The sequence below is a fragment of the Anneissia japonica genome, unplaced genomic scaffold, assembly GCF_011630105.1.
Source record: "Anneissia japonica isolate Jap-2015-1 unplaced genomic scaffold, ASM1163010v1 scaffold165_len1371125_cov188, whole genome shotgun sequence".
NCBI classification, from domain to species: domain Eukaryota; kingdom Metazoa; phylum Echinodermata; class Crinoidea; order Comatulida; family Comatulidae; genus Anneissia; species Anneissia japonica.
Window position 1 is genome coordinate 938,918 of NW_022697648.1, and position 13,703 is coordinate 952,620.

At 33.7% G+C, this 13,703-nt stretch overlaps 2 protein-coding genes across 3 annotated transcripts in view; one reads left to right on the forward strand and one right to left on the reverse strand.

Moving 5' to 3' along the window:
- LOC117102290 (sideroflexin-2-like) overlaps positions 1-5,441 on the reverse strand; it is a 9,511-nt gene extending 4,070 nt beyond the window's left edge. The window contains exons 1-7 of one of the 2 annotated variants that reach the window (XM_033242541.1): positions 5,351-5,441; positions 4,356-4,564; positions 3,675-3,845; positions 2,771-2,869; positions 2,518-2,593; positions 1,552-1,698; positions 804-870 (exon numbers count right to left, since the gene is read on the reverse strand). In XM_033242541.1, coding sequence (XP_033098432.1) covers positions 804-870; positions 1,552-1,698; positions 2,518-2,593; positions 2,771-2,869; positions 3,675-3,845; positions 4,356-4,543 — 748 coding nt within the window. In that variant the 5' untranslated portion in view covers positions 4,544-4,564; positions 5,351-5,441. Of the gene's footprint in view, positions 1-803; positions 871-1,551; positions 1,699-2,517; positions 2,594-2,770; positions 2,870-3,674; positions 3,846-4,355; positions 4,565-5,213 lie in introns of both variants that reach the window. The other variant, XM_033242542.1, reaches the window with a different exon arrangement.
- LOC117102291 (ADP-ribosylation factor-like protein 3) lies at positions 5,389-13,362 on the forward strand. The gene is made up of 5 exons (XM_033242543.1): positions 5,389-5,511; positions 8,018-8,222; positions 8,331-8,437; positions 8,865-9,053; positions 9,812-13,362. Exons 1-5 carry the CDS (start codon positions 5,509-5,511, stop codon positions 9,851-9,853), a joined length of 546 nt encoding a protein of 181 aa, XP_033098434.1. The 5' UTR covers positions 5,389-5,508; the 3' UTR covers positions 9,854-13,362.
- The last annotated feature ends 341 nt before the right edge of the window (positions 13,363-13,703 follow it).

Genomic DNA, 13,703 nt, shown 5'->3' on the forward strand with positions numbered 1-13,703 from the left:
GTAGTATACCTATAGTTATTGGAAATTAAACAAGGAAATATATTTTTAAATTGTATAAATCTGAATCATTAAAATATATAAGCTGTTCCTTTGAATTCTCGATCGTCTATAATTAAGTCTCTTTATATGGTTTACCCTTGGTGCTCAACTATAACTCAAGGGCAGTAGGAGCTGATTATTTGGAACCCTCGATGTTCTATAACCAAGTCTCTATTAGGCTTGAGAAGTGGAGAGCTGACTCTTTGGCGCAAGCATACTTCTGCAGATTAACAAGTGACATGTATATGTCCATTATTGTTGTTTAGGAGATACTTTTTCTATACCTTGTTTAGCAAACCATCCGCCGCCAACAATGATGATTTTGACTAAAAATAAAAATATAATCTAATTTTCGGACAATTAGCGCACCCGCCGCAATGAAAAAAAATGGAAATTTCAGAAAAAAAATTAAAAGGTTTTAATTATTTTCATTACACCTGCCCGTTACTGCCTTGAAATCTCCAAAAATAAGGTATGTATATTTCTTCCTAATTATATATTTAAAGCATTTAACCATCCATTTGCTACACTGTTTACATTCACCAATAACATTTTCTTTATATTTTCTCCTCAGTTTGGATGTTTTTGGCAAAACTATTTGCTAAATAAGAAAACAAAGTTTTATTTTTATTTTTTTTCCTGCCCTTCTCTGACAATCTCTAAAAAAATACGCTTGCGAAACAAGGTATTAAAAAAAGTCTTGCCTTAATGACAAAATTAACCAAACCTGTTTATATCTTTTTAACTAAGCAGCTTCCACTTACACATTCCTGGAGCAGCCATTGTAATTCTTGAAATAACAACTTGTCTAATTCCTTTTTGAGCTGCTTTCTGAGAGAAAAAAAAATTCAAATTTAATTTTAGCTTTATTCCCACAAACATACAGTCACATAATATTTATAGTCTTATCGGATAAGGACTGTGCCTTAGGACTTGTGTGTATAATTGGCTCATGTGTACTATAAAGGAACCAATACATTTTTAGAGATGAGTGGAGTTAGCACAATGTATGGTCTAAACAGACTTGGTTGTGGACAGAGAAGATTGGCTGGCTCTGGTTTACTGGGCAGCTTTGCCATGATTGACAGCAAGGGGCGAAGGAAGATACTACTGTATATGAGTCAGTTCATCCATAGACCATATTTAGAATTCTGTATAAAGCAGTACATAAATTGATAATAAATCGATAATAAATTAATCTCATCCACACAGTGTCCAAGGGGTTAGGTTTTTCCAAGAAATTTCATGAATACTTAAACAAAAAAATTGCAGTCACTCTAGAGCTCTGAATAACGAATAATACATGCAGATCATTTATGAGTGATTCCATTATTTTTTTATGCTCGAGAGTAAGTTTCAGAAAATTTTTCACCCTAAACTTTAATCACCTCGTCCTTACATCAATATGTATCACACCACAAAATTTTATGATCCATTTATTGGTTTTGCATAAGCCTGCTAACAAACAGTCAGACAGCGATGAATACATAATCTTTTGGCAGAAGTAATTACCTTTGACTTGCCAAGCTCTGTACCATGTTCATCATAGACTGCAATACCATTCTTTAGTTCCTTCTGCCTCATCATTGGTACATTCACACAATTTGCTGCTGCAACTGCAGCAAAAGGAACATAACGACCAACAATAGGTGGCGCTTTCTGAAAATGTTGTAATTTAGCAAAAAAATATTATCCAAGTTTGTTTTAGTAGAATGAAAATGACACCTAGCAAAAAAAAAATTAAAAAAATTGAAGACTTCAACCTGACATGGGCAAGCCATTAATGGACAGCAAGAGCTAAATTTTGTTTCATGGAATGGTCAATGGTCATGTATTTATGTACCTTCCACAGAAAAAAACCCTGTCTCAAGGCGTTTTTAAGCCACAAGAAACAAAAACAAAAATTATTTAATGAAAAGGCGCGAATGCGAAGTGGGAAGAGGGAGGTGCACACCCCTGATTTTTTAGATAGCGTCGCCATCACTACCGCGAACACGCATGTACCTTGGCTTCAGTTTGCTGGGATATCCACCAAGGATAAGCATATGGCTCCCCTACAGTGCACTGCTAAGTTTGTGCTGCTACCTCAGGTAGGAAGCACACACAAATCTGTTTTTCCATCTATTTTCAAAGCCCAAAAAATTGAGTCTGAGAGTACAGAGACCTTGGGACCTAAACTAATTATCTGATATGTATGTATCATATTACTTTGATAAGATTGATTTCATAATTTTACTCAGCCTTTACAAGTAAAACACAGTTAAAACTGTATGTTAGTCTGTTGCACAGGGAGCATTTTAGACATAAATAATGAGTTTTTCATCATTAAATATCGATATATCGATGCATTAGCCAAAGGCCCCTTGCCGATTCACTACTAGATGACGTACAAAACTCGTGATTGTGATTAAGAAACTAGCTAACACATAATGTTTAATTGGCTATAATTGGAGGGAGACCTTATTTCATATAGCTCACCTTGGTTAATGAATTTAGTGAAAGGGCGGTAACCAAGGCACTACTAGTTGCTGAAACATATGCTAAACCAATCTCTCTGAAAAATCATAAAACAGTTTACTTTTATATCATAAAATATAAGACAAAGAAAACACTTCTATTACTGGTATTTAAATGTTTAAATTAAGTGTTGTTTTTGTTTGTTAGAGGTGAACTCCAAATAAAGAAAATCTAAACAGGTAAATAATATCTTTTGGAGGGTTATTGAACTTACCTTGGTGTGGTCTCTGATTTAGCATTTCTGTTGGTATAGTTAACAAGAGCATTGAAAGACTGGTTAACCCACTGCCAAAATACAACTGCAGGCACTGTTCTATATGAAGAAATTTCATGAAAAATACAATGGTTTCAGGGATCATAACCTTATGCATTAATTTAAAGTACGTTGAAAAAAGCAAGTAAATTAATGGCCAGAGAATTAGGTTGGCTATGCAATCCATACATTTTACACCAAAAATCAAAATGTCTTATCTCAGTAACATAAAAACATGGAAGAAAATTGATGGATAGTTTTTAAGCCTTTCTGCAAGTACAGTATATAATTTATAAGATGGAAGTGGTCTTTCATAATCACCGGCTACAGAAATGTTAAATATGACAAAGTTTAGGATGTGGCGGTGTCTATTTTTATTTATCATTTTTTCAGTTCGAAACCAACAGCGATAAAAACCACCACTAACAGGCTTAATCAAAACATAATAAAATATATGAGAAAAAACACTTACATAGATTTAACAATTTTACTTTTAAAAACATTTAAACTATCATAAAATGAGATCGAAATCACAAGTAACAAGCAGATTATTAAAATTAGTTGAGAGAGAAAAAATCATATGTCATAGAACAGAAATTAAATTTGTTGAAAGAAAAAAATAATATGTCATAGAGATTGAACGAAGGACCATGGGATTGGAAAGTGGGAATCGAAAGCCTGTTTTTCGCTTCACAAAATGTAGAAACAGTTAGAACTACCAATTTCGCTGAAGCAAAAAGTCCGATAGAAATGTGAATGCACATGCGTATGAACAGATGCTTTCGACTCGCGTGTATAAATTTCATATAAACAGGTTTTAAACACTATGCTACACATTCATTAAGACCATACATCCTCAACTTACTTATAAAATTGTAGCATTACACCTGTAATTAGCATACCACCTGGAACCTGAAAAGACATTCGACCAATCACATTTTGTTTATCACCTGTATCCGGATGAAATGCTGACATGTAAAGTTTCTGTGCATACCATAGTTGCTCTTCTTTTGTACCAGGGGGCTCAAGACCAAGTCTAATATTTGAAAAGATGGGTTAAAGGTCAAAAACATAATTTTTAAATCTATTTATAATTTGTTAATTATTTGTTTCAATTATGTAATTTACTAAAAGCTAAAGCTGGTCAACACTGCAATAATCTAAATGTCAATTGCAATTTTGGGTGGTTTTTGTTGTCTGAAACATTGTAGAAAACATTTCTCAATAAATGTGTTTTCTTTCTCCCCTCCCCCTCCCCCTCTCATGTCTCACCAGCAATCTTAATGCCCATCTTGCCTGCCCCTGCCACCACAAGTACCACCATTGGTTTCTGCTTGTCTACTGGGGAAAGATCTCTCACTGATGCCAACACTGTATGGTGAAAAGCCAGTTCCTGAGAGGAAGGCCAGAACAGCAGCAGAAAAAGCTTGATAACTACGGTACATATAACAAACTTTGTGTAAATGTTCACCGCTTAAACAATAATTATTCTCAAAGTCAATATCCATTACTGTAATTCTAAAATGAAAATTAACAATCTCATTACTTGTATTGTTCTACCAACTGTTTTGCATCATCCAATTCCTTTTCTGAACACAAGGCAGTTCTGGGGTCTGTGATATTAAAAAAATGTTTGAGACGACCAACAAACTTTGTTTGATCCCATCTTGGTTTGTCGAGGTTTAGACGGGGCGATGTTGTCACCTCCTCCATTGGGAATTGAGTTGCCTGCATTGTGGACTACCACTACTGTAACTGCAAAATTTAATTTGTTAAAAACTCAATCACATGCAATAAATGTTATTAATAATAAATGCTTGCAGGCACCACATATACAGATCCGATAGTCTTTTTGTTCAGAATGTCCTAATATGTATTTTTACAGATAGAACGATTATATAAAAATAAACTTCTTTAGCATCATTTCCCATTCATCATGATTTTTCGATCCACGTTTGATTTCTTTTTTGGGTATTTTCCAACTCATACAGTAGTTCACCTAACTAACAATCAAATAATAATAGTTGTATGTAGCAGGGCTGGAAAACTGCATGACCGCATGACTGGCGTTAGATGGAGAAAAACAAATACAATCAATTTTTAAAATTTATTTATTCAATTTTTATTTACTTATTAATTAATTTTAGTTTTTTGTAATATACTTCCTCCAATCCTTATTTTTATTTATTTAGGTACACAACACCAAGGATTTTCAATAGCGAAAATGCTGTCCTACTTGTAGGTGAAAATCCCTTCCACAAACAAGCCAATACAATACACACACTATGCTTTTCACAAAGTATTAAACCTCAATATAATATGATGAATGAGGTTTAGGTTAGGGTACAGTATATTTTAGAAGTGGGAGTTGTTGGTCGTAAGAGAAAAAGAAAAGGAATTGAACCTCGGGATTGGAAGGCAAGCTATTCAACTCCACTCCAATAAATCTGAAAACTAAACTACTTAGTACAAAGTTGTCATAAAAATCATATATTTAAACAGGTTGTCTATTAATTGGGCCCAACCCAAATATGTCCCTACCTTTTCAGCACTGAACGGATGGTTGCAACGTGTGTTATGTTGTTGATTGACCAAAAGAACCTATGACATGACCTCTTCGTTTACGGAAATTACGTCATGCATAGTTACAAAACAACCACAACCATTATTTTAGAGACGCCGAAACGCCATCCATCGAAATGGTAAGTGTTGTCTAGAAAAATAATAATATTAATATTTATTTTACGCTTTGCGAATTATGTAATAAAACAAAAATGTACACAGTTATGTAACGGTTAGCTATATATACCATTGTTGAATGTAGTACATGTAAATTAATCGAATTCATGAGCAAACCGATGACGATGTCTCGCATCACAAGTCAAGAAAGCAAGACGTTTTGCGTCATGGCCCAACAAGACGCAGACGAAAACGGGTGGGCTAGGCCTTGTCCTAGTAGGTAGGCTAGGCCTGGTCTACTTTAACTTCGTTAATTGGCCGAACGTCTGGATGAGAAAGAGTGTGTGTACACGTGCAGTGCGAAAGTGTCCAAAAAATAAATTTGAAAGTGCGAGTTAAAATTGTAATTTAATTTCTTAATTTTATTTATTTATTCATTCATGCATTCAAGAATTAATTTAGAATAGAAATTCAAGAATTGAAGACCCAACACTGCAGTGTGTCTATACTCCAAAAACAGGGTTGCCATAAAAATACAATATGATATGATGAAATGTAAAGGTTAAAGCTACATTCCCATCAAGCCAGGAGTCTGGAGAAAAAATCGTGAAAAATGGGTTCAGTGACAGTGGTAAAAAATAGGACTGTTCACATCAAATTCATACGATTTCTAATCCGGACTGCATTTGTATCCTGAAATGGTACGTTTTTTTTGTTGGACCAATCAGCGGTTTCTGGACAAAACGGCAAAAAACCAAAATGACAATGACCAAAACGGCAATAAACCGAAACGGCAACGATAAGTAAAGTACCAAAACAGCAACAGACTAAAACGGCAATGTCAACTACCAAAACGGCAATGGGCATAGACCAAAACAGCAAAAGAGCAAAAATCAATGCCAAGACTGAAGCGCCACCAGGCGCGGGCAGCAGTTTATAATTTTCTGAATGTTTTTTTTTTTTTTTCTGTTTTTTTTTACACACATCCATGATGAAATATACCAAAATAAATATTGAATAAGAATGGTCTGTTAAGTTTATTTGAGTTGTACTTTTTTTTATATTAGTAACAGCAGTTATATTAAAATAAAACCATCAAACCGAAGTAAATACGAGTTAACAGCACCTTGAAGTTCATGAAATCAAGAGGGGGTTTTTAAAGGTTATGCTCATGGAACGTTACTTTCAATAACCTTTTATTTGAAAAAAGGCATTTTAAGCAAACTATTGTTTATTCGGTAATTTAATTATTAACTGTGTTGCCTACTGTTTATGATCAACTGGTTTATTGAGGGTTTTGACTTATTGCCATTTTGGTCTTGCCGTTTTGACTTAATGCTGTTTTGGTCCATTGCTGTTCTGGTCTAAAAGTGTTGCCGTTTTGGTTTTTTGCCGTTTTGGTCATTGCTGTTTTGACTTATTGCCATTTTGACGTATTGCCATTTTGTTTTTTTGCCATTTTGACCTGTTCCCCCAATCAGCAACAAGCTTGGTTAGTTCGAATCAATCGAACGCATACGTACTTAACCCGAACAACCGTGTTCCATGCGCGATGTGAACGCAGCTTTCAAAAAAAGGTAGCAACTCCGGGCTCCGGACCGGATCCAGGCTAAAGCTACGTTCACATCAAGCCCGGATCTGGTCCGGAGCCCGGACAAAAAATCGTGAGTTGCTACGTTTTTTTGTACGCTGCGTTAATATCGCGCACGGAATACAGTTGTTCGGATTAAGTTCGATTGGTTCAAACTATCCAAGCTTGTTGCTGATTGGTCCAAGGAAAAAAAACGTAAGATTTCAGGATACAAATGGCTCTCAGATCCATCGGTCCGGATCCGGTGTCTGGATTGGAAATCGTACGAATTTGATGTGAACGGTCCTATTATTTACCACTGAACCCATTTTTCACGATTTTTCTTCGGACTCTGAACCGGAATCTGGGCTTGATGTGAACGTAGCTTTAAGGCACTGCGTTTCAGACAAAGCTAATGACATGTTAATGATGCTTCCTTCCAGTGCGGTGACCTTTTTTCAAATTATAAATTGTTTCACATTGTATTGCTCATAATAATATGTATGTTAATTATGGAAATAAAATTTATGGAATTAAATTGCAAATTGGAGCTGCTGTTGTTACTGGTTCTCTGACTCAGAGGATTATGAAACAACTGCCTTAAAAAAAGTCCTCTTACTTAGTCTGAAGTTGGAGAAAGGCCAACTAGAAGATGAATGTGTGGACAGACAAATTTATCTCAATAATTTAACCAGCAAGTACAGTATAATAGGTAGTAGCAATTGTTATGTTACACCTGTTTTAAACTAGTAATTCATACAATATAATAACATGCAATCAGAATTTTGCCTGGTGTAACAATAGCCACTCCATGAAATCGAGTAATGCTCTAGAGTAGTAAGTCTATAAAGTCTTGTTCGGAGGATTTTCAAGAAAAAAAATTCTGGTGTCACATGATTTTAATTTTGGACAAAAATATGGTGACAATCATTGATGAAACAATATTATTTTATCAACAGGGTTTATTAGGTTTATTACGAAAACTGAAGTCAGAGCCTAACAAAGAACTCAAAGTGTTACTGCTTGGCTTGGATAATGCAGGAAAAACAACAATTCTAAAAGCATTAGCTGGCGAAGACTACACCAAGATCACACCTACTCGGGGATTCAACATCAAAAGCGTCAGCACACAAAAATGGAAATTAAACGTCTGGGACATTGGAGGTATAAATTTAGGAGAATAACCCATAAAATCACAGCATTAAATATATGGAGTGGTTCACTGCAGATGCAATATTATGTTTGATGCATTTTTATTTTAATGATTTTCAGGGCAAAGAAAAATTCGGCCATATTGGAAGAATTATTTTGATAACATTGATGTACTTATATATGTAGTGGACAGTGCTGATACACTTAGGATGGAAGAGGCTGGGTTGGTGAGTGTTATGTTGATACTACTATCAGTACTGCTATTGCTAATGCTGCTGCCTGGCAAATATCCAGGGGAGAAACAGAGGCTACAGTACCCCTCCTTCCCCCACCCCACCCCGCCCTACAAAAGAAAAGAAAGGGAAAAACAAGCAGATTTTTCGATTTAAATTCCATGTTACCAGAATCCATGAAGGCATGTGACAAACATTGGTTGTCTTTATTCCTCCTTTCATTGATGTGTCCATGTCGCATGTTCCTTTGATCATGGGTGCACATATTCTTTTTACACTGAATTTGATGTGGTTATAGACTTAGTTTTGTGGAATACATACAACATGAATGTTAGTGTAATTCATAGTGTAAAACAATGACAGATTAGGATTTTAAAAATTTATATTAATTTAACAGATTATTGTATCTTTCATTAAAAAGGAATTGAATGAACTGATACAAGATGAAGAAAAATTAGCTGGAGTCCCTGTACTAGTGTTTGCCAATAAACAAGATTTGCCATTGGCCAAGAGAGCTTCTGATATTTCCAAGGATTTATTACTAAGTAGTATTCGAGATCGTAAATGGCAGATTCAGGCATGTTCCGCCTACACACAAGAAGGACTTGAGGTTTGTATAGACTTTTATCACTCATACGATGTTTACTGTAAAATGTCTCATTCATTGATAATGTTGTAATAATAATAATAATAATAATAATAAATAATTTATATCGTAATATTACTGTAATAATACAAATACGTATACTGTAAGTATAGTTGACTCACCAGAAGATAGATTAGATTCATAATAATATTAAAAGATAATAAAGGTATTTATATTTAACTATATTACAGTTAAATATAAATGTCTTTATTTAATTTGTTTTAAATTCATATATCTACTATTAATATTAAGTTAAGAATTTACAGATGAATTTTTCTTATAAATTACTAGCCAAAGTCACCTGTCTCTTTTGTAGACGTTGCTTGTGTTTCTTAGTGACAATTATCGCATAATTATGCACAAAAATATGTGTGTCGTTACTTTGATGAGCAAGTTTTCATTGGAAAAAAGGATTGCACACACATTTTACTTGCAATGGTTGAGTATGCAGAAATTCTCTTTGCACTGGGTTTGATGTGGCTACAGACTTATATGCTAGAATACAATAGAACATAAGTGTCAGTGTATTTTGTGGTGTGATAGAATGAGATTTAGAATTTTATGAGTTTAGATTGTATTTACTGGGGGGTCCCTAATAACCACTGGTCTCTGAATTTGAAAGGGCTACTCTCACAAAATATTGTCTAAAAATATAAAATGAAGCATATCAAGAAGAGTATTAATTCATTTTTATTGGTATTTCTACTTTCTTTTGTGCACAGAATGGAATGACATGGGCAGTTCAAACAACCGCAAAGAAGTAAAGAATGATAAAATCTGAAATCTGAAGAATGAATACTGTACCATTCCGTGAGGATCATTAGGAAGAATTCATGGATGGATGATGGCATAAATTGAGAGCATACACTTTCAGAATTTTGTTTGTTACATTTAAACAGATAAGGTTTGATAGTGAGCTTGCTTCAGGCATAAATGTGTGTCTTTCCATGTATGTTGCTTTGTATCATCAGACAAAAAAAGTCAGACAGACAAACCTCTTCAAGCCAACTCTTCAACTTTTTCTCAGTCTGCCTCACAGTGACATATCTAGTAGTCATAAAATGGGGAATAATGGGGTGGGGTGCAAACTTAAAGCGGGAGGCCTCGATGAAGAAGTGAAAGGCGCTAGCTGGTAAAACATGGTGATATGAGGTGATTTGTAACTACTTGAGCGTAATGTTTTTGCCTAGAAATCTTTCAGTGAGGGGTAACTGGAGAGCGCGATCTTTTTAAGGGGGGATGCACACCCCTGTAGATATGCCACTGCTGCAATTTATATACAGACCTTTATTCTTAGTAACTAAAAAATTGTCAGTAAGTAATTGTATGTTAATATGGTAGTATTTCAGACTAATATTCGATAATGTAGGCTTTGTGTACTGCACTCACTTAAGCAACTGTTATTGAAATAGGTGTATTGTAATAGTTTTTTTATCGTATAGAACCTCTTTTTATTAGCAAAATATTTGATACCTAAAAGATTACTCTAATAGTGTCCATGAGGCTGAACATTTTTACTATTAGAATAATTGTGGGTATTGAAGCTTTATGGAGGTATTAAATAGTTTGAGTTTAGGCAAAACCTTTTTATACCTTGTTTCGCAAACCCACTGCCAGCCAATAAAGATGACTTCAATTTCAAATAAAAGTGAAGAAATATAAATACCAGAGATATTTTTTTAAATTATTTTATTACTCCTACTGCTATAAAATCCTCCAATAAGATAACTATTTCTTCCTCAATATTTAATTAATATAAACTATTTATCAATCTGATTCCTTATGACTACACAATAAAATCTTGGGAGAGGGCCAAAGAGTGCCCTCTATTGTTTTTACCTCACACACTCACTTCATTTATCATTCAATAAATTTATATTTTTATTCTTTCCTCTTAGAAAATTTTGGCAGAATCATTTTGCTAAATAATCTATTTTTTCCCTCCCTCCATGGTAATGATCTTTCAAAATAAAGTTTGCTAAACAAGGTATAAAATAAGTACAGTATTGTATTATCAGAGCCAGTAAAATAGATTTGTCATAATGACAGTGTCACCACCACAGTACTGCAGTGCTATATTTATGTTATAGAAGCCATGCGTCCCTATGCTAAAACGTACATGTCGCGCATAGCGCTATGCACACACATACAGTACTTGTGAGAAGTGCACGATGCTTGTTTCCTAGGTCAGCCTTGATTTAAGCTGTATTTTCATTGGATCAAGATGAAGGGTATCTCTACCTTGGTCAAATGGCTGTTCACACTTGAATTTATAATATTAAGTTGTAGGTTTTAAAGCCCTGTCCAGACTATCAAATTTTATTTGACAAAAACAGGTGACATGCCAAAATGTGGTCATGATGACATCACACTATTACCATAATATATGGGCATACAACAGTTTGATAATCTGAACAGTTTGACAAACAAAAATTCCAAATCCGAACAGGTTTTAGCAACACTATAAGCATTGAGGAAATATTATTTCCTCCATGCTATAAGTTATAAACAAAAATCTCACTATTGTTTAGTGACAAAAACATCTGATCCTGGTTATGTTTAAGTGGAAATTCTACATGGAGACTAGATATTTCTAATTTGACTGACATAATAATCCACATGAATAAATTACTCCATACGTTATAGTAATGGCGTGTAGATTGGCATCTATAAATAGTGTATTGCATCCACTATGAACCCACGTCGGCTAACAAGTGTTGGTGTAGTGTGGGGCCGGCTGAAATATATTTCGATGGAATAATAACATTAGTACACATACTGCAGTGCATACTGTACTCAGAAACTAGGAATACTTCTAAAGCTGCGATTAGGTTAAATGCAAAATTAAGTATTGTTTTTCTTGTTTGAATAACTTTACTTTTGATATACTGTATTACACTTTTTAAGAAACTAACATTTTCTTTAAATGTTGTACATAAAGAGGATAGTAGTGTATTATCTATAATAGTAAATATAGCATTTGCCTTTATATCGTCGCTCACATCACGAACTAACACAATCAAAGTAGGTTGTGTTAGTTCGTGAAATCACAGTAGCGCGTCAAAACGAGTGCGTATTGGTTGTCAAGCAATTTTGTATTCTTTACCACACAAAAAGTCCTTAACAACAACAGCGCGTATTTTGACGCGCTTTTTTGATTTCACGAACTAACACAATTGAATTTAGTTGTGTTAGTTCGTGATGCGACGATATACAAGTCTGTTTAGAATACATTATAATTCTCTATACTTTGTTGTTGTCAAAATGTTTTATTTTAATAAGATAAGATTCTGTAGATTTTGATTTCTTTGAATAACTCATTTTTATAAAATAGTAAAATGCATGAAGCAGTAATTAATAAGAAATAACAAATGTGTGTGGGCATCGTCCTACACCACCTGATGAAGGGCGATGACCAAAAATGTTTGTGTGGTATTTTCCATTAAAAGTTACAGCAGTCTTGCTTCATGCATCTGACTATTATTGACGCCAATTCATTAACATAATTGTTTGAGTATATATTATACAGTTACTTTCACATGATAGTGAACCTAGTTGTGACACATTTAACTATGTTTATTGTACTGCAAATGATTGATTATACAGTATTTTAATCCACTCTAATTCACTTCATTATTAACTGTGCAAATTTGTAAGTGGTATTTACTTCTTAAATAAAATTTGTGAAAATATAATTTTTCAGTGATGGAGCAACAAATAGAGTGCACTATAGTAATGACATTTAAAGATATTGTAATCAGTGTTTTTATTTTGTATTTATTCTATTAAGCAATACAGGTAAAATGCACTTAAATAGCTCATGAACTAAGACATTTTTTTTTATGTTGGAAGCAAATTATTATGGATATGGGGAGGGAATTAATACAAAACAAAGCAATGTATAATATTTTTTTTAAATAATTGATATTAAAATGATTTTTTTAATATTTTGGATTATTTGTAATTAAAAGAAATTGTTAACTTGCATCATTTCAAAACAGATTGAAATTTTGCAGGTGAAAAATTTTGTGTAAATTACAAAGAATTGCTCAATATCAGAATAAATTATTAATATATTGTGCAGTGGTTTTGAGAACATTCCAAAACAAGAGACATGGTATAAATTTCTGTATTATTTTTGACAGTACAGTGCTGTACCTTGATGTATATTGTTTATACTGCTTTCATGTCTGAAATTGAAAATCCATGACCCATCATCTTGATAAATGTATAACAGTGTTTTAATGTAATAAATTGTAACCTTTGGAGTTTACACTACAGTGTGTTTGTTTCCATCATGTCCTTATTAAACACTGTATATATACCTTTGATGATTTATATAATATATATATATATATATATATATATATATATATATTGAAAGTATTGAAAATGTAGAACTTGTAGAACTGGGTATTATCACTCTACAGACTGTTTCATGCTAATGCCATCTTCAGGAGTGAGAGAATACAAGGGTTGTGCGAGTATATGAATGCTAAGGCAGGTGAAAATGCAAATGAGTTAATTGTGGAAAGAATTTATGGAAATTAAAAGATAGCAACACACCCTACAACATTAAATGGTCTATCATCGACAGAGCATCGGCTTACTCCC

Coding starts and splice junctions, on each gene's coding strand:
- LOC117102291 (XM_033242543.1), top strand. Junction 8,438..8,864: donor GGATGGAAGAGGCTGGGTTG/GTGAGTGTTATG, acceptor TTCATTAAAAAG/GAATTGAATGAACTGATACA. Junction 9,054..9,811: donor ACACACAAGAAGGACTTGAG/GTTTGTATAGAC, acceptor TTTTGTGCACAG/AATGGAATGACATGGGCAGT.